Genomic DNA, 22,018 nt, shown 5'->3' with positions numbered 1-22,018 from the left:
AGCATCATTAGGTCTTTTTTCTTAGGTTAGTCAGATTCCCTAATTTCTTGCCTGAAGGGTATAATCCTGGCTGCTGCATTCTGAGAACTAAGTCATTTCAAGAATTACTTGTCACTATAACATGACCCTGAATAAACATTACTAGCAGATATAGTGAAAGAAAAAGATAATTTCCAAGAAAAGCATTTTAAGAGGACTTTAAAAATTATTATTTGAGCATAAATAGATTTCTATGATAATACTAGGATCTGTGACCTAGAACACTGGTGTGCTATTTTTTATATTGCTGTATAAACTGGCAGAGAAATAATGGTCATAGAATAATTAATTTACCTTGGGGTTGGACATCAAACACATTATTTAATCAACTATATTTGAAATTTCTAATGACAAAAAATAACTTAGATGTTTTAATGTGCACTTATTCTTTATAAACTAACATAACACCATGAACAGAGAATACCACAGGTTAAAGTGTTCTAGGTGTAAGGACACAAGCCAAATAAGGCACATTAAAGGCTTTATTTAATTAGATAGTTACTTCCAGGTACCTTATTAATATCTTTCCCATTCTATAAAAAATTAGGAGGGGCGCCTGGGTGGCTCAGTTGGTTAAGCATCTGACTTCAGCTCAGGTCATGGTCTCACGGTTTGTGGGTTGGAGCCCTGCATTGGGCTCTGTGCTGACAGCTCAGAGCCTGGAGCCTGCTTTGGATTCTGTGTCTCCCTCTCTCTCTGCCCCTCCCCTGCTCATGCTCTGTCTCACTCTCTCTCAAGAATAAACATTAAAAAAAAAATTAGTAGACCAAGTGATCTACTATAAACACATACAAACATACCACAGAACTGTGAATAAAGTGAACTAATTCGGTGTTTAACACTTGGTAGCTGGTACATTTTATATCGTAATTAAAGTAATTATATATAAAAAATTATATGTAAAAAAGTATAACTATAAATTGTTACCACACTGCATGTAAAGTAGATAATGCTGGAAGGGCAAGTCATTTTTTAATCAAAGTTTGCAATGCACAAAAGCATTAATAATGATGCTCTGCAAAACTTGGCATTTAATTCATGATATCAGCCAACAATAATAAATTCTGTAACATCTGGATAAAGTTCTTAGCCCAGAAAAAAATATAATCATACCAAACATGCTGACATTCTGGCATTACGACCACAGCACCATCTCTCTTCCTTTAAATAATGGCACATTGGAAATCCCCACTTGTCTTGGGTGCTTTCTGCAGATGGAGGAAAAATATGGATTATTTAAATAAGATTCTTCCTCTTTCAGTTAAAGTAAACAATCTATTGAGAAAGAAAAGCAGTTATTGAGAGAGTCAAACAGTAGTTAAACATGGAGGTAGTAATGTTTAACAGTTCATTCCAATCTGTTAATTGAAAGCATATTAATGTTATGAAAGTGGTATTTTCAACAACAGCTGTTTTGTGTTTAAGCTCTAGGTCTGATACTAACCAATTTGCCAAAATTATTTTTTCTAAGATTTAGCAAGAGCAATTTAAAATGGAAGTACTCTTTATGTTCAGTGTAACTATAGGAAATAAGTAATGAGATTCTTGCGATTTATTGCTGACCTGACTTTCTAAAAAAAATGATTTATTAAATGAAATTTGGCAATTTATTATAGAACAATATTAATTCATCCCTAACAATGATGAAGCATCAATTATTTTTTCAGCCACTATATTCGCTTTCCAGAAAAAGAACAGCTGTATAAGCTCTTCTTTCTTCCTTGTATTAAGAGGCTGCAATATTTTCAATTGTGATTCAATTTGGCTCAATTGCATATATGGTTTAAGTAACAACAACAAAAATCAACATTCACGGTTTAATCACACATATCTTTTGCCCAACTCACTTACAGAGTTGTGTACATGATTTGCTGATGTTCAAACCCTTAATGCAAAACTATTAATTACACAGGAGTTTTGAAAAGGAAGACAAATGAGTTTCTTTTTTAAATTGAAGCCTGGAAAATAAGAGCTTAAATTTTATCAAGACTATGACAATTAAAAGAAAAATAAGAAAAATATAAATTTTCTATTAGGTTAAAAAGTAAAAATAGAATTAAAACTTTGAAAACATAAAAAACTCTTTAAAAGAAAATACTGTTGAAGTAGATTCAACTAAATACATTTCTCTGCTATAAAGGATCAGATGACTTTTGATTAAAACAGAGAAAGTTTAAATTTCATGAAGATCATAAGCCTGTGAAAGTGGTTTCCTTCTGTTCATAAATTAAGATTTATGATACACCTTACTGATAATCAGATGGAAGATATGGACCTTCCTCTGGGAATATAAATAATAATAATGCTAGTGTTTATACAGCACTTAATATTGTGAGGCACTATTGTAACTGCTTTAAATGTATTAACTACTTTTAGTCCCTACAGCAATTCTATGAGGTAGGTACAGTACAATACGCATGGTTCAGCTAGGGAAACTAAGCACACACAGGTTAAGTAAACTGCCTAAGTTGCAAAATATAGCACATGGTGAGGTAGGATTTAAACCTAGGCAATCGGGACTCCAGAGGCCATGCTCTTAACCACCAAGCTATATAAACAACTTCAATTACAAATGCATAGGACTTGTGGAGCCCTTGAAGCCTATCCAGGTCCTGGGGATCCTTGGACTACTTCCTCTATTTCCTAGATGACCTGAAATAGCAAGTTGAATTTTATTTAAGGTTTTACAATTTTACTGAGATGTGATTACTGCTAAATGAAAGAATAACTGTAAAGTTTTTTTTTTCTTATAACCAAAAAGAGAAATATCTAGAGCTTACTGTAAAGGGTAAGGGGCTAGAGAGATGGGTTTGTGCTATTTTATTAAGAATAGTTAGGAAACATGCTAACTAATAAAATAGTTGGGTCTTGCCTGTCGCCCCCCTCCATCCCACACCCATTCTCTTCTTGTAGACAGGAATAGAGATTAAAGGCATGATGGGATTAGTCCTGGCAGTCTTTAGACAGACAGTGGTGAAGCTGTGAGTGTGTGGTAGGGGGAAGAGAGGGGTGGGAATTATTCAGAAGAATGCAGAGTTTTGGGATCCCCAATTGATTTCTGGTAATAAAGGGAAGATGAAGGCAGGGATACATAGGATTCCTGGTATCCCTCTCTATTTTAGATGACACAAACATGGAAGCCAGCAGAAAAGACTTCTGAACACATGGGGCTGCCATTAGAAAAATGGAGGCTAGTAAAAGATGGTCTTACTTCACACATGTTCACTAATTTGTGCTGATGAAGGTGATGAGAGTAGAGAAAGGTTATGGTGTTCCTTAGGGCTCATAAACCTACTCTTTACTCCCACAATAAAGGCCTATATAGAAGGGTAATTTTTGTGTATAAGAGAGCTTCCTCTCCAACCCTACATTAACTGTAGTGGGAGAAGGACAGTCTTACTCAATGTATATGGCTCCCTGAATCCCTAGCCAAAACACCTAAGATCCTAGGGCAGTTTATAGGAACTGCCAGCCTTGGCTCAGGGCTATGTGAAATGTCATTAAAGCCTCTCTCCTTTGGACACCTGGTGGTTGTGGAATCTCCTTGAAGTTTTCTGAATCTACATCACAGTTTCCTCTGTGACTGAGGTCATGGTGGCCTCACAGTTCTGCTCATTTTTTAACAAAGTGCAAACAACTGATACAGAGACAAGACACCCTCAAAGTCAAACAAAGCCTTTCATGTACAGGCTCAATATTATCTTTGGAACCTATTTCACCAGCTTCATTCTGACTGCAGTGAAGAATGAAGCTCCCTTCTATGTCCTGAATCAAAGTCACAGAGTTCACTGTTTCTATTGTTATATATTTATCTCCTATTTAACTGTGTTCATAAATTCAGATCTAGTCAAAGTGAGCTTTAACCACCTGTATCAGTTATTTCCCCGGGGATCACTTTTATGCTATCTTTAAATGATAGTTTTGGAATAGATGAAGTCTCCTTTTTTTTTTTTTTTCTCATCTATCCCATTTCTTCTCTGTTGGCTTTAGAAATCCATCCATCTCAGAAAAGTAGAGATTCTACTAATTTTTCCTTCTTATGTTAATAATATTACTATCTACTTAACTAAACAAGTTTAGAACCATCTTCTATTATTCTTTCCTTTAATCCCCCAGTTCTCTTAGTTACATCCTTAATTATATCCTTAAACATATCCTCTTAATTATATCTTCTTTTCATTTTCAGTCTTCATTAGCTTTTGACTAGGTAAATGTAATACCTACTAATTCTTTTTCTTTTTCCTTTAGTCTTGTCCATCCTTTACATTAAGAGTAACATTATCTTTCTAAAATAGACACATCTAACCATGTTACTCCAACAGCTCTTGCTTCCCTCACCACTAGCATCTATGAGATAAAACCCAGTACTTTTCTTACTGTGAATTTCAGGAGGTTCTGATGCTCCCTCTTTATAACATTCTCTTCCTCTGGTTCCATGATACCATGCTCTCTTATTTGAGGCCTGATGCTCATCATATCCCCTGACAGTTTGTTATTTTCTGTCTATTAAATTAGACATAAGGATTAATGCATAAGGATTAATCCTACCTCACCCTTTATACTTTTTTGGGGAAAGATTTTGCAAACTCAAGTGCTTTCAGTTGGTAAATAAGTGTGTGAAGCAGCTAGATACAATAAAATAGGTAATCATCAATTTTCATGGTAACCAAGTATCACATTTGCCCAGTCTTATTGCTATTTAAAGAACAATTGGAGCGTAACACAACTGTCAAAATTGCCAAAAATGGGCCCGTGGGCACTATCAGAGCCAGTGTGCAACCCCTGTTCTATCTGTGTGCTTTCCCTAGGCAGCCTTACCTATACCTCAATTTACACTGACAATTCCTGGATTAATTTCCTAGGTCAGCTATAACAAATTACCATACACTTGGTAGCTTAAAACAACAGAAAGGTATTCTCTCACTGTTCTGGAGGCTAGAAGTCTGAAATCAAGGTATGGGCTGGGCCATGCTCCCTCTGAGGCTGTAGGGAAGAAATTTCCTTGCCCTTTCTTAGGATCTAGTGGTTGCTGACAACCCTTGGCATTTCAGGGCTTGTGGCTGTACCACTGCAGTTTCTGCCTCTGTCGTCCCTCTGGGTCTCTGTGTATCCTCTCCTCTTCTTATGAGGACACTAACTATTGGATTTAGGGTCCACCTTATTCCAGTATGACCTCATGTTAACTAGTTACATCTATAAATACCCTATACCTAAATGAGGTCACATTCTGAGGTTCTGAGTTGACACGACTTTTTGGGAGACACTATTCAACCTACTCCAATTCCTAAATTATATCTTCAACCTCTTCTCTAAGATCTAATGCTGATCACCAATAGCCTAACCACCAACTCCAAATGGATATTTCATTGGCACTTGATAATCAACATGTCCAAAATCTAAATAACTGAATGACAAAAAACCAGATGTCCTAAAGTTTCCTATTTCGGTGACTAGCATCAACATTTACTCATTTACATGAGTCAAAAAGCTCAGGAATCTTTTCACTTTCCCATATATAGCATGTTTTAGAAATTCCAGTTTATTTTTCTCCTAAATGTTTCTCAAATCCATTAATATTCTCTATTTCCACCATCCCAAACTACCTGCACTGCTATGAAAGCCTCTTGATTGGTTACCAACACCCACTCTTGCTCCTATTTCAGTTTTAATACTGCAAAGTGATATTTTAAAATATAAACTTCATCAGTTCCCTTCCCCGCTTAATAGATCCTTCTTTTCCTTTCAAGATTAAAAACCAAGAAACAGACACTTAACAATAGAGAACAAACTGATGGTCATCAGAGGGGAGATGGGTGGGAGGATAGGTGAAATAGGTGACAGGGATTAAGGAGAGCACTTGTTTTGATGAGCATCAGGTGATGTATGGAAGTGTTGAATCATTATATTGTACACCTGAAACTAATATTACATTGTACGTTAACTAACGGGGATTTTTAACTAGAAACTTAAAAAAAAACACAAAAACACAAAAAAACATTAAGACTCTGTTCCTTAACGTGATCTGCTTGTGCCTACCTCTCCAGCTTCATTTCATACCTTGTTCTCTGTTTCAGCCTTTTGTTTCACTTTCAGTTCTCTAAACTGGTAAAATACCTATCTCAAAGCTTTGGAATTTTCTATGGTAAGCCAGAGATTTCCACACTATACCCCATGATTCTCCTACACCTATATCTTGTAAATAGCCCCTTTGTAAGTAAACTCATTTCAAATTATTCCAATGATGCAAACCCTACATCTACTTACTGTTAACTTCCTGACCGACACCCATTTCACTTAGAATAAGACTTGTAATATCCTATGCAGCTCTACGTGATCGATACTCTCCACCCAGAGCTATTGCCTCCCTGAGCTCCTCTCCTACTGGTCTTCCTCATGTCCACTCTGGCTTCTTACTATTCGTCAAATATGTCAGTTTATTCCACTTGTGTGGAATGATTTTCCCCCAGCTACTCACTTGGTGACTCACTTACCTTTTTCATGTCTTTGCTAAAATCTCACCTTTTAATGAAGTTTCTCTTGACCCTGTATTTATTTACTTAGATTGTTTATTATTTATTCTCCTCCTTCTATTCTCATCCAATGTATTCTTTTTTTTTTTTTTTTTCATTTTAGACAGAGAGAGAGAGAGAGCATGAGTGAGGGAGAGGGGCAGAGGGAGACAGAATCTTAAGCAGTCTCCATGCTGACACAGGGCTTGATCTCATGACCCTGGGATCACAACCTGAGCTGAAATCAAGAGCTGGATGCTCAAATGATTGAGCCACCCAGCCACCCCCGTATCCAATGTATTCTTGATCTGAACTTTTATAACTATTTCCTAAATAGTCTCCCTGTCCCTGATCTAGCTCCATGTCAATCTATCCTCTATACATCCCCAAATCACTACCTTTCAGAAATGTAGATGAGTATATGCAACTCCTTTGCATTAAATCACTACACAAGAGATATTTTTATGGAACAAAACGTATTTTGTTTCCCACTGAATAATATTCTGACACCTCAGAACAGCATTCCTGGCTCTCAATATCTGGTCCTAATTTGCTTTTGACCATATTTTCAGTTTCTAATACCATCACCCTCAACTCATTCTCAGATACACATCTACATGGACTTATTTCACTCAGAAAAAGCGACAGTTTCTGCCTCTATGTTTCTTCTCCAAAAGTTCTCAAAATGTCCTTTCCTATCTCAGTCATTTTTCTAAATGAAGACCAAACATTGCCTCTTTTAAAAAGCTTTCTCTTATCCCTTAGTTATGAAAAATTATTCTCTCTTCTAGTCTTAACAGTATTTGGTTTATACATCCATCATTTATCACTTCTTTCATCCATTTTTTAAAATAATTCACAGTCATAGTTGATTAAGGTCTACGGGCCAGGAATATATCACTCTCAGATACGCATGAAAGTTCTTTGTAAGTGCTTCTTAATTCCTCACTAGATCACCAGCTTCCCCAAGGGGAAAGAGAGTGTCTCACTTATCTGACATCATCTAGTGTCTCCTACAGAACTTTGTTGAATTGAATAAAAACAATTATATAGATGAACCAGTATTATATACATTCCCTCATTATATTTTGGAAAAAGAGATATTCTTTTTAAGTTTCTTTAAACCTAAATGAAATTTGAGTGGAATGATTTTATCTGGGAAAAAGAAACAGGTGTTATGCTTTTAAATATATAAATTTTTGTCACCTAAGTTAATAATCTTAATTTACATTACACCTCCCTAAATAGAGGGTTTTAGAATCTTATTTAAAATCACAATAACCATTACTGAAATACATAAAAGGTTGCAGGGTAGGATAGAAAAAAACATACGGGCCTTTTCCGAGAGACTATGGTACTCAACAAGAATCACTCGCAGGGTGGCAGAATGATCGTCAACAACACTGAGAGCATCCTAATGTTTTAATACTGTGTGGAACTTACATTCAAAGACACGAAGAAGGTGCCTGTGGCCTTCAAAGAGACCAAGAAGTCCTTCATGGTGCTGTTTTATCTGATGAATGACTGTGAGATCAAGCAGCCTGTGTTTGGTGCAAACTACATCAAGAGAACAGTGAAGGCTGGAGCAGGAGGTGGCTGGGAAGGCTCTGCGACACACAAGTTGACCTTTATGGTAGGGAGTGCCATCATGTTTGGACAACGGATACTGCAAGTGGCATCTCAAGCCTCCCAAGGTGAAGCCCCCAAAATAGAGTCTATGGGTATTCCTTACATGCTCAGTGGGACCTAGGTCTTTCCCCTGTCAATGGAATGTATCCACTGCCCCCACTTGAGGTTCCAGGACCTCCTATGATGGATGGGGTCATGGGTTATGTGCCCCATCCTAGGCCCATGGAACCTCCAGTCAGCATCCCTGAAGTCCCCTCCACTCCTGGAGCTGAAGGTAAAGCTGCAGAAGAGGCTACCAGAGACTATTACAATCTGGGTAACCCACATGATGTCTACACTCCCACGAACCAGCTTCGGCCACCTTCCTACTACCAGTCTCCCCATGGAAGAAGAATCAGCATACCCTTCCTGCTCCTGCCTCCCACCCCTGCTCACTCTTCCCTACCCTTCCTTCCCCTTGGGAGTGAGAGGTGACGGAAGGGCCTTGTTCTTCCTTCAGGTCTGATTATAAACCACTTCCTAGGGACTAGTGTTGAGGGAAAGGGGGGCCCTGACTCGGGAGCCATGCCTCCCAGCTTCTCAAGCTAGCCCAGAGCCCACGGCGCTGCTTGGATGCACTTCCCTCTCACCATCCCTGGTGCTCTCCTCAGGAGCATGGGTGATCATCTCGTTCCTGTCTTGCTCTGGTAGCTTCTACTCACAGAGGGACTTTCTGGCCACCTTGTCTACTCAGTACAGCTCCCTCGTTTGAGGATCTACGTTATATTCAGCCTTGTGAGCTCCCCCAGATCAGCCTCATATGTCTTCCTGAGGGGCTCTGCCAGGCCCCCTTCACATTCCCTCCACTCTGGTCTGTGCCTAACCGTGAAAGGCCACCTTTTCAGTGGACTGTCAGCCCTCATTCCTATCCCAGCCTGCCTCCAGCCCATCACACTCACCTTCCCCTCCCTGACCTGTCCTTGGTCATCTGTTGCCACTGCATTGTGACTTTTGGAACTTTAACACGAGCTTCCAGGCAGTGGGTGCCATCAATGCCAGGCCGCAGCAACAGGGAGGGAGCCCACTGCTTCTCTCCTAGTGCTTTTGGCATTTGTTTCTCTTTGCCTTCTTGCTTTTCCCTCTAGAAGGAACTTCCCAGACTGGAACTGGAGAATGAATGTTCATCCCACTATGACATCTGAGGACTGCTGGATGGGCTGGAACAAAGGCTCCTGACCCCTGGGGCCTGGCCTGAGCCTGTGTGCTGACCATGGCCTCTTACCAGCCCCTCACCCTGACCTCTTCCCTTTAAGTTTCATGCCTAATTGGTGATATACCCCCTAGAGGCACTAAAATTTGCTCTCATTTGCTTCTGGACTGGCCGTGAAGTGAGGAGATGGTTATTTAAAGAGAATTGCGTTTATTTGACAAAACAACCAGTTAATATACTAATGTGAAATAAGCCCTGTTTGCACCTTGATGTTCTTACTGAAAGTGCGAAGTAGTAAAATGAAGTGACTGGGCGGCGGGGGGGAGGGGGGGGGGTTGGGGGGAGAATACATAAGGTAAGTGAGTTTTGAAAAATTGTGCTTTGATACCTCACCCTCCTCTCTCCTGTGTAGTTTCTTTTACTGTTCATAACCTGACATTACATTTCTACTTATTTGTTTTCCAATTGCTGATGCCTTATTAGAATATAAGCTTGATAAGGGCGGGGGCTTTGTTTTGTTCAATCTTGTGTCCCTAGTACTTAGGATAGTGACTAGCATGTGATAGACACCCAATAAGTATTTCTTATATGAATGAAAAAAAAATTACAAAATCCTGGAGTAAACCAAACTAAAACTGGGCAAGATTAACATGACTACCTGAAACAACAACATATAAATGAAGATACAATTTACACCCCAGAGAGGAGAAATTGACATCCTAAAGACATCAATTCTCTCCATAATGATCTTTAAATTCAATGCACGACAATTAAAATCCCAACAGATTTTTTCATGGATCCTAACAATCTAATTTAAAACCCATTCAATACATGAATCATCTAAATCAGCTTTTACTTTGAATTTGGTCAGCAAAGTTTATTATGCCCATATATTATAAAGAAAATGAAATAATTTTAAAATCATTTTTTCTAAGCACAAAACATTTTGCAACTTTCCATATAAATTTGCATTATAAACTACACATACTTTAATCCTAAATGAAAGACTTAAGTAAATTTTTCTACTTAAGCCTTATTAAATGTTTGATGTGATCAGCATTTTGATTCTCCTTGAGCAAGCTGTTTGGATAAATAAAATATTTCTTCTCCAAACGTTGAAGTGGCCCAAATTGCTAATATTTCATATGTACTTTTAATATTAACTATCTCCTTCCTATGTTTTTTTTTTTTGCATCCATACTACAAATATGACAAAGAGCTCTAGTAAAATATGAAACAAAGATGCCTATTGTTCGACTTTCCTAGCTGGTATTGTTCACGGAGTGTGCACTGCCATGCCATCTGTAATTGACAACCCCAGATAATGGCTAGACTGCTGTCATCAATCCTTGCTTAACTAAAATCTCTTCTTTTGTGAAACTCATTCAGTAATCCTGTACTTGGTCTCTAAAATGAGTAAAATTGTATTTGTATGTCTTTTCATTGAGAGAGCAATTAAGTAAAATTGTAACTTTTAAAAATACATAAAGTCAAACCCTTTTGAAAGAAAAAATGCATGAGGTTAGCTAAGAAAACTCTGAAAAAAATGAGAACTTTGGGGGACTTCTAGCAGATTTCAAAGGTTCCAATAAACTATATTAATTAAGGAAGAATAGTATTATCAGACGAATCAACCGATGAAGGGACTAGAAGAGAACTCATAAATACATTATACGATAAAGGTGTCATTTTATATCAGTGTGGCAAAGCATGGATTATTCAATAAATAGCATTTAGAAAACTATAAGATTACAGACATTTCTTGAATCATACATACAAAATAAACCCAGATAGATTATGGAACTAGGTAAAACAAAAACTATAACTATAAAAGAGGAGAAAATTATAAAACAAATGTTAACCAATACAGGAGAAGCTAAGTAGAATATGATATGTCCATTCCATGGAATACTTTGTAGTGTGTAAAACAAATGTATGAAAAGAGCTCCAAGATATGTTGCTAAGTAAAAGGGCAAAACTATATTGTTCTTCTTTTTTTTTTTTAATCACACCTTCTTGCTCGTCTTTCTTATCTTCCCAACCTCCTCTGGAATGTGCTTGGGTTCAGTCTCTGTACTTCTTCATCATTTCTATTCCCTAAGTGATCTCATTCAGACTATCTATATGTTAATAACTCGCACATTTTTTACATTTGACCCATATTTGTCCTCAGGAATCCAGAATTATCTATCCAATTCATAACGCAACTTCTGCACTTGAATTTCTAAGAGGCATGTCAAACTCAACCTATCCCAAACAACTTCCCTCTCAATTTTACTCTTTCTGCAGTCATATCCAGTTCACTAAATGACAACTCCACCTTTCCACTGTTTCAGTTCAAATACTTTTGAGGTATGCCCTTTTTTTCCATTCTTTCCCACACCTCCACTGTCAATAATTCTGCTGACAATACTTTAAAACTATATCCAAAATTTAATAATTTCTTCCTAATCTTCCCCTCTGACCTAAACTACCATTATCTCTCACCTAGTTTATTGCTTACCTGAATTATAGCTTCCTAAATGATCACTGTGCTTTGGCCTTTAACTATGTTTCAGTCATATTGGTCTTTTTGGTGTTCCTTGAAGTAGCAAGCAAGCTCCTGCCTTGGGCTTTTTACATGCTGTTCCCTCTTCCTGGAACACTCTTCCTCCAAGATAACTGCATGGTTTCTTCCATCATCTTTCAACTGTCTACATACATGTATCCTAAAAAAGCCTTCCCTGGCTACTCTATATAAAATACCATCCCTCCTCATCCCACTCTTACTCACTTTGCTTTAATTTTCTTAATAGCACTTATCACCACCTGATATACAATATATATATATTAAATGACCTGCAAGCAGGAGCTTTTTTTCCCCTTCAATCTCTGTAGCTTCCAGAAAAGTACATGGCACACTGTAGACACACAATAAATATTTGTGGAGAGAATGGATAGATGAATGGATGAATGATTACATCCAAATGATTCCTTTCCTCAGAAAAACCCAAGATATTTGTACATATGTATATGTATCTGCCCATGTACAAATACAGAAGCACGAGAAGGGATTATCATTGTGGGTAGTGACACTGAACAAAGACTTTCACTTTTTACTACATATTTGTATACTTTTAGAATTTGTTTTATAATGATAATATATTTATGTACTACTGATGCTAAAAGCAAATATATAAAAAATGTTGCTTAATATTTTGAATGAATTCAGTTCAATTATTAAGCTTATTTTTCGTGTGACATGCATCTATATCATTTTTATAATGTTTATAATAAATATAAAATATAGGTTGATAGGTATCTTAATGTTTTTCGCAAAATATTGTTACTTTAACATAGGTCAACTACACATCATTTACCAGCCCTTTTATCTGTTTTTAAATTTAGTTTCTGTTCCATGTCATTCTCTTCAAGGATGGACTAAGACTTCTTAGGCTTCCTTAAAAGTATTCTTCAAGGGAATCTGAAGACTTGCCATGTAGAGACTGATACACTCTCAAGTAAAGATAATGTTTGGATTTTAGTTGTAAAAATTTAGGAACTTATTTCTAACAGAGTTTTATAGGTTGAAATTAGCATAGAGGCTATAGGACAATTCTATGAAAATTTCTTAATTTTCATTTCAACTTTTAAATGAGGTTAAGTGAATATGGTATTCAAAATATTACCTAAAGATAAAAGACGTATTAAAATTATATTAAACTGCCCAGATTTCTTTTTTTTTTGTAGATGTTCTTTCTCTATTTTTTTAAATCAAATTTGTTGTTAAATTGGTTTCCGTACAACACCCAGCGCTCATCCCAACAGGTGCCCTCCTCAATGACCATCACCCCCTTTCCCTTCCTCCCCACCCCGCCCCCCATCAACCCTCAGTTTGTTCTCAGTATTTAAGAGTCTCTTATGGTTTGCCTCCTTCCCTCTCTGTAACTTCCTCCCCCCTCTTCCCCTCCCCCCTGGTCTTCTGTTGAGTTGCTCAGAATCCACATATGAGTGAAAACATATGGTATCTGTCTTTCTCTGCCTGACTTATTTCACTTATCATAACACTCTCCAGTTTCATCCACGTTGCTACAAAAGGCTATATTTCATTCTTTCTCATTACCAAGTAGTATTCCATTGTATATATAAACTACATGTTCTTTATCCATTCATCAGTTGATGGACATTTAGGCTCTTTCCATAATTTGGCTACTGTTGAAAGTGCTGCTATAAACATTGGGGTACAAGTGCTCCTATGCATCAGCACTCCTGTATTCCCTGGGTAAATTCCTAGCAGTGCTATTGCTGGGTCATAGGGTAGGTCTATTTTTAATTTTTTGAGGAACCTCCACACTGTTTTCCAGAGTGGCTGCACCAGTTTGCATTCCTGACCAACAGTGCAAGAGGGTTCCCGTTTCTCCACATCCTCTCCAGCATCTATAGTCTCCCGGTTTGTTATTTTAGCCACTCTGACCGGCAAGAGGTGGTATCTCAGTGTGGTTTTGATTTGTATTTCCCTGATGAGGAGTGACGTTGAGCAGATCTTTTCATGTGCCTGTTGGCCATCTGAATGTCTTCTTTAGAAAAGTGTCTATGTAGGTCTTCTGCCCAGTTCTTCACCAGATTATTTGTTTTTTGGGTGTGGAGTTTGGTGAGTTCTTTATAGATTTTGGATACTAGCCCTTTATCCAATACGTCAGTTGCAAATATCTTTTCCCATTCCATCGGTTGCCTTTTAGTTTTGTTGATTGTTTCCTTTGCAGTGCAGAAGCTTTTTATATTGATGAGGTCACAATAGTTCATTTTTGCTTTTAATTCCCTTGCCTTTGGAGATGTGTCAAGTAAAAAATTGCTACGGCTGAGGTCAGAGAGGTCTTTTCCTGCTTTCTCCTCTAGCGTTTTGATAGTTTCCTGTCTTACATTCAGGTCCTTCACCCATTTTGAGTTTATCTTTGTGAATGGTGTATTCTGCATGTTGCTGTCCAGTTCTCCCAGCACCATTTGTTAAAGAGACCATCCTTTTTCCATCAGATATTCTTTCCTGCTTTGCCAAAGATTAGTTGGCCATACATTTGTGGGTCCAATTCTGGAGTCTCTATTCTATGTGTCTGTTTTTGTGACAATACCATACTGTCTTGATGATTACAGCTTTGTAGTAGAGGTTAAAGTCTGGGATTGTGATGCCTCCCGGTTTGGTTTTCTTCTTCAATATTACTTTGGCTACCATACAAATTTTAGGATTGCTTTTCTAGCTTCGAGAAGAATGCTGGTGCAATTTTGATTGGGATTGCATTGAATGTGTAGATAGCCTTAGGTAGCATTGACATTTTACCAATATTTATTCTTCCAATTCATGAGCATGGAATATTTTTCCATTTCTTTGTATCTTCTTCAATTTCCTTCATAAGCTTTCTATAGTTTTCAGCATAAAGATCTTTTACATCTTTGGTTAGGTTTATTCCTAGGTATTTTATAATTCTTGGTGCAACTGTGAATGGGATCAGTTTCTTCATTTCTTTCTGTTGCTTCATTATTAGTGTATAAGAATGCAACTGATTTCTGTACATTAATTTTGTATCCTGCGACTTTGCTGAATTCATGAATCAGTTCTAGCAGACTTTTGGTGGAGTCTATCGGGTTTTCCATGTATAGTATCATGTCATCTGCAAAAAGTGAAAGCTTGACTTCATCTTTGTCAATTTTGATGCCTTTGATTTCCTTTTGTTGTCTGATTGCTGATGCTAGCACTTCCAACATTATGTTAAACAACAGCAGTGAGAGTGGACATCCCTGTCATGCTCCTGATCTCAGAGGGAAAGCTCTCAGTTTTGAGGGTGATATTAGCTGTGGGCTTTTCATAAGTGGCTTTTATGATGTTTAAGTATGTTTCTTCTATACCAACTTTCTTGAGGGTTTTTATTAAGAAAGGATGCTGAATTTTGTCAAATGCTTTTTCTGCATCAATTGACAGGATCATATAGTTCTTATCTTTTCTTTTATTAATGTGATGTATCATGTTGATTGATTTGGGAATATTGAACCAGCCCTGCAGCCCAGGAATGAATCCCACTTGATCATGGTGAGTAATTCTTTTTATATGCTGTTGAATTCTATTTGCTAGTACTTGTTGAGAATTTTTGCATCCATATTCATCAGGGATATTGGCCTGTAGTTCTTTTTTTGCTGGGTCTCTGTCTGGTTTGTGAATCAAAGTAATGCTCGCTTCCCAGAATGAGTCTGGAAGTTTTCCTTCCCTTTCTATTTTTTGGAACAGCTTGAGAAGGATAGGTATTATCTCTGCTTTAAATGTCTGGTAGAATTCCCCTGGGAAACCATCTGGTCCCGGACTCTTATTTGTTGGGAGATTTTTGATAACTGATTCAATTTCTTCACTGGTTATGGGTCTGTTCAAATTTTCTATTTCTTTCTGCTTGAGTTTTGGAAGTGTGTGGGTGTTTAGGAATTTGCCCGTTTCTTCCAGGTTGTCCAGCTTGTTGGCATATGATTTTTCATAGTATTCCCTGATAACTGCTTGTATTTCTGAGGTACTAGTTGTAATAATTCCATTTTCATTCATGATTTTATCTATTTGGGTGATCTCCCCTTTCTTTTTGAGAAGCCTGGCTAGTGGTTTATCAATTTTGTTTATTTTTTCAAAAAACCCACTCTTGGTTTCCTTGATCTGTTCTACTGTTTTTTTGATTCTAATTGTTTATTTCTGCTGTTATCTTTATTATTTCTCTTCTTCTGCTGGGTTGGGGTGTCTTTGCTGTTCTGCTTCTAGTTCCTTTAGGTGTGCTGTTAGATTTTGTATTTGGGATTTTTCTTGTTTCTTGAGTTAGGCCTTAATTGCAATGTATTTTCCTCTCAGGACTGCCTTTGCTGCATCCCAAAGCATTTGGATTGTTGTATTTTCATTTTCATTTGTTTCCATATATTTTTCCAAATATATTTCCATATATTTCTTCTCTAATTCCCTGGGTGACCCATTCTTTCTTTAGTAGGGTGTTCTTCAACCTCCATGCTTTTAGAGGTTTTCCAGACTTTCCTGTGATTGATTTCAAGTTTCATAGCATTGTGGTCTGAAAGTGTGCATGGTATGATCGCAATTCTTTTATACTTATGAAGAGCTGTTTTGTGACCCAGTATGTGATCTATCTTGAAGAATGTTCCATGTGCACTTGAGAAGAAAGTATATTCTGTCGCTTTGGGATGCAGAGTTCTAAATGTATCTGTCAAGTCCATCTGATCCAACATATCACTCAGGACTCTTGTTTCTTTATTTATTCTCTGTCTAGATGATCTATCCATTACTGTAAGTGGAGTATTAAAGTCTCCTGCAATTATCACATTCTTATCAATAAGGTTGCTTATGTTTGTGAGTAATTGTTTTATATATTTGGGGGCTCCTGTATTCGGTGCATAGACATTTATAATTGTTAGCTCTTCCTGATGGATAGATCCTGTAATTATTATATAATGCCCTTCTTCATCTATTGTTACAACCTTTAATTTCAAGTCTAGTTTGTCAGATATAAGTATGGCTACTCCAGCTTCTTTTGACTTCCAGTAGTATGATAGATAGTTCTCCATCCCCTCACTTTCAATCTGAAGGTGGCCTCAGGTCTAAAATGAGTCTCTTATAGACAGCAGATAGATGGGTCTTTTTTTTTTTAAAATCCATTCTGATACCCTATGTCTTTTTGTTGGAGCATTTAGTCCATTTACATTCAGTGTTATTATTGAAAGATATGAGTTTAGAGTCATGTGATATCTGTAGGTTTCATGCTTGTAGTGGTATCTTTGGTACTTTGTGGTCCTTGCAACATTTCACTCACAGAATCTCCTTTAGGATCTCTTGTAGGGCTCGTTTAGTGGTGATGAATTCCTTCAGTTTTTGTTTGTTTGGGAAAACCTTTATCTCTCCTTCTATTCTGAATGACAGACTTGCTGGGTAAAGGATTCTTGGCTGCATATTTTTTCTATTCCTCACATTGAAGATTTCCTGCCATTCCTTTCTGGCCTGCCAAGTTCAGTAGATAGGTCTGCTACTACCCTTATGTGTCTACCTTTGTATGTTAAGGCCCACTTATCCCTAGCTGCTTTCAGAATTCTCTCTTTATCCTTATATTTTGCCAGTTTTGTTATGATATGTTGTGCAGAAGATTGATTCAAGTTATGTCTGAAGGGAGTTCTCTGTGCCTCTTGGATTTCAATGCCTGTTTCCTTCCCCAGATCAGGGAAATTCAAGTACACCTTCAGTCCTTCTCTCTCTCTTCTTCTTCTGGAATTCCTATGATACGGATATTGTTCCGTCTGATTGCAACACTTATCTCTTTAATTCTTCCCTCACACTCCTGGATTTTTTAATCTTTTTCTCAGCTTCCTCTTTTTCCATAATTTTATCTTCTAATTCACATATTCTCTCTTCTGCCTCTTCAATCTGTGCTGTAGCCGCCTCCATTTTATTTTCCACCTCATTTATAGCATTTTTAATTCATCATGACTGTTTTATAATCCCTTGATCTCTGTAGCAATAGATTCTCTGCTGTCCTCTCTGCTTTTTTGAAGCCCAGCGATTAATTTTATGACTATTCTTCTAAATTCTTGTTCTGTTATATTGCTTAAATTCGTTTGGATCAAGTCGTTAGCTGTTGCTACTTCCTGGAATTTCTTTTGAGAAGAAATCTTTCGTTTCATCAATTTGGCTAGTTTTCTGTCCCTAATGCATTTTAAAAGCTTGTTGTATGCTCTGCACATGTGAGCACTGCTTTATTAAAGGAGGGTCATACACTGTCCTGGGCCTGGCCCTTCAGGAAGTGTTTTTTCCGGGACTGTTACTTGCTCTCTGTTGTGACTTTGGTTATTTTATTACCCTACTCGTAGTAATATTTTGGACCCTCCACCAGATGTGCTTTGATTTGTTCCTTGGAGTAGCCCTGTAAAGGAAAACAGACAAAGGGGAGACAAAAACATGCAAACACACAAACAAAAACAAAAACCTAAAGACTAAAAACAAAAAACCCAAAAACACTGACTACAAGTAAAGAAGAGGGTGGAGGAGGTGCTGATGGAAGAGCACATACAAAGAGAGAAATGACAGGAGTGGGGGGGGGGAGGAAAAAATAAACATTGATTAGGCAGGTAGACTGAAAGGGTTAATCCAGAGAGAGAGAAAGGAAAATAAAGGAGGTGGGGAAAATGAAACAAAGATAAAGTTACCCAGACAGAGAAACTATATGACTTTATTATTTCAGAGAGAGAGAGAGAGAGAGAGAGGAGTGTAAAGAAGGAGGTGTAGAAAATGTATCAAGATAATGGATTAAATATGTCTGTTTAGACAGACCAATGACCGGAGTACCCAGCCTAGGGGAGGGAAGAGATAAGGAGGAGAAATGGGGGGTGGGAAGGAGAATATATCTATGTATCCAGAATTGACCTAGTGTTAATCCAGGCAATGCTGCAGCACTTGTAGGTAGTAGCTGTCCACAGGGTCTGTGCTGCTCTGGTGGATACAGTTACACAGTGCAAGGGGGTGTGGTTTGGCGTAATCTGAACCCACTTCCACTAGGGCCCCAGGAGTGATCCCTGAGGCCCCGTCTTGGTGGTGGCAGTGGTGGTGGTGGGGGGGGGGGGGAGATGGTGATCCCCCAGTCTCTTCCCCACGAAGCCAGACCAGTGGACTCAGTTTGAGTTTTCCTCCCTGTGCCGTGGGCGCAAACAGGATGGTCCTTCTCGCTCTGCCAACACCCGTGACCCTGCACTTGGCTAGGATTCAAAGTCCCACTCCCTGTGTGCTCTGGCCCTGGGAAAGCGCCTCTCAGTGCTGCCATACGTGGTCCCGGCTGGCTTTGTCTGTGCCACAGCACTTCAGGGAGGACCACCTTCTCCTACTGCGACTGAGCCGCTGCCCTTGCTGTGAGCCCCCAGGTGGCGGACACAGGCAGCCTTTGTTTTTTCCCACAGCACTCCAGGGAAACGGCGGCGTTTTCCTCCTGCAGTCTGCGCCTTCCGCCCAGCCACTATGTCCCTGAGCCCAGGGGTGGTGGAAGCAGGCCGGTTCTGTATTAGCATGCAGCCCTCCATGGAGGGAACCACTTCCTCCAGCTGTGGACTGAGACTCTGACCTACCACCACACCCAGGCCTGGCTCCCCTCCTCCCCAGGTGCGCGAACAGGGAGCTGGCCCCAGTCCCAAGAAAGTTAGAGATCGGATTCCTCTCAGTCTCAGTCCGAGGTCTTTCTCCTGTCCAGATATGGTCCTGCACTTCCTTAGCCACTCTTTCTCTTCCCTTTGTCTTTCCGCAGGAGGGGTCCCTCCCCTCCTTGCCCATGCAGCCCTTTTTTTAATCTCCCCCAGATCACTAAATTGCCCAGATTTCTGAAGCATTTATATATTACCAGTTGTTGAGTATATTAAAACTAAAAGAATATATATAAATATATAAATATATTTAATATATTTATATATTTTTATAAATTATGTATTTATATATTATAAAATATATATTTATATATTATATATACTATAAAATATGTATTTTATAGTATATATAAATATGTATTTATATATTATAAAATACAAATATATATTTTATAATATATAAATATATAAATATAAATAAATGACTATGTAAATCAGACCTATACTCGTCAACAATAGCAAATATAGTAAGTTGAAGAATAAAGTCAAAACAGTACAACTAGAAAAGAAATAGCTAGATAATTTGAAAGTAGGTAAACTCTGGGGTGCCTGGATGGCTCAGCTGTTTAAGCATCTGACTCTTCATTTTGGCTTAGGTCACGATCTCATAGTTTGTGGGATGAAGCCCTGCATCAGGCTCCCTGCTGGCAGCACTGGGCCTGCTTGGGATTCTCTCTCCCTCTCTTTCTGCTCCCTCCCCATTTGCACTCTCTCTCTCTAAAAATAAATATGTAAAAAAAAAAAGTAGGTAAATCTTAAAAATTGCTCTATTCTCTTGAAATGATTAGAATACGTATGAGTATAAAAATTTGGTAACTTAAAAAGATAGAATTTATGTGTGGCTATCAAAAATGATTCAAGTTGTAAAGGAGATACTAGAGAAAGATCCTAGAATCCAAGACATTTAAAGAAAATCATAGCACAATCATATGTTCATGTTAATTAATTCATATATTCCATAAATACGTATTGAGCCCCTACTGGTCTTCTTCTGCCTTCACTAGAACATACCTTCAGTTTAAGTCAGTAAGATATATATTCCACGTATGGGCTTTTTCTACACAGGCTATTCCAAAGCACAGTTAGTCAATGATAAAAGAGTCATTAATTATTTCTCATTTCTCTCTAGACCATGCCAAGTGTAGCCCTATTTATAACATCCTTCTTTCTGCATGCATCTCATCTCTACTTCTAGTTCCATTATATAAGCAACGTACTCATATTTCATTTATCCTTTCGTTAAGGGTGCAGCTAGGAATGTAATCTCAAGGGAATATGTAAATTATAGTGTACATACAACAGAAAATAAACAGCTAGTTTAAAATGTATCTATTACCTTGGTAGTCATATCTGTGGTAAGATGTTGTTTCTTAATGACTCCTGCTACATAACTGTCCTGGTATTTTTGTGTATGACAATAAGAATGACAGAGTCTAGGTGCTGAGAGAAAATGCTCCATTGGTCTGGCAAAACTGCGATAGTAGCTCCCCAATACCGCTTCTTACCGTGACTGACAAGTTTCCTCGGCTGTTCTTGTTGGACTCATTCCCAGTCTTTTATCAATTTTGAAAAAGGAGTTTACACTGAGATACATATGGAACATCTGAAACATTAAGTCAATGAGACAGTCTTTACACTAACATTATGAATCATGTTGTGACTTCATTCCAATGAGAATTTCGCTCATTGTGCCAGACCAATGATGAAACAAATTTAGACGACTTGCTTACAATTTATTTACCAAGGGAAAAAGAAATGTGAGAATACTTATTTATAGCAAAATATTTTTCAAGATCATGTGCTGTATGGTATACAAATCCAAATTTGTATATAAAACTAGCAAAATGTAAACTAGTTTTTTTTAAAGCCTGTTTTATATTAGTTTGATAGTCAACTTTCTGATAACAATTTCTATTAGTTTTGATTTCATATTACTTAATATTTGAAACATAAACTATTTCTCTTTACTCTTTCAAGTAGAATATTAATTTTCTATTTTAGATTTAATCACATTCTTGACTTCTTTTATTTACCATGAGCACAAGGACAACTTTTTTTTATGCTGAATAAATATAATCTCCATGAGCTTCAGAAACAACTTTATGAGTCATGAGAAATAATGATGTGCAAACTAAAGAAAGAAAGGGGCAAAATGTATTAAAACTCCATATTTAACTACTTCTAGACAACAAGAAGATGCCCTACAGCAAAGGAAAAATCAGAGCCAATACTCTAGAAAACGTATAACTGACTGAAGATTAGATACAGCTGTCTATGTGAGGTAATTGTGTAAAGACTGCCAACTACATCTAGAAATCTCCATAGTTTTCCCATATTAATTGGCAAGAATTGTTCTGAGACATAAACCCATCTGAAATAGTGAGAAGTAATGTGATATTGTAACAAAAGCTTATAAACAGCTGAATCTACAAGGCTGACAATAGAGTCTCCTTATCTTTTGTCAGATTAC

General features: G+C 37.7%; 1 protein-coding gene and 1 pseudogene across 4 annotated transcripts in view; one reads left to right on the top strand and one right to left on the bottom strand.

Moving 5' to 3' along the window:
• Positions 1–22,018, bottom strand: part of METTL25 (methyltransferase like 25) — a 161,125-nt gene that overhangs the window by 80,419 nt on the left and 58,688 nt on the right. For all 4 annotated transcript variants that reach the window (XR_006294400.1, XR_006294401.1, XM_043561685.1 and 1 more), the window contains exon 6: positions 1,153–1,247. Coding sequence is in view for 2 of the 4 variants with exons in the window: in XM_043561685.1 (XP_043417620.1) it covers positions 1,153–1,247 (95 nt within the window). In the remaining 2 variants the exon portion in view is untranslated. The remainder of the gene's footprint in view (positions 1–1,152; positions 1,248–22,018) is intronic.
• On the top strand, positions 6,811–8,701 carry LOC122472285 (annotated as a pseudogene).

The sequence above is a fragment of the Prionailurus bengalensis genome, chromosome B4 (assembly GCF_016509475.1).
Source record: "Prionailurus bengalensis isolate Pbe53 chromosome B4, Fcat_Pben_1.1_paternal_pri, whole genome shotgun sequence".
In the NCBI taxonomy this organism is placed as follows: Eukaryota; Metazoa; Chordata; class Mammalia; order Carnivora; family Felidae; genus Prionailurus; species Prionailurus bengalensis.
Note: the sequence above shows the minus strand (reverse complement) of the source record. Positions and strands in the feature narration are given on the sequence as shown.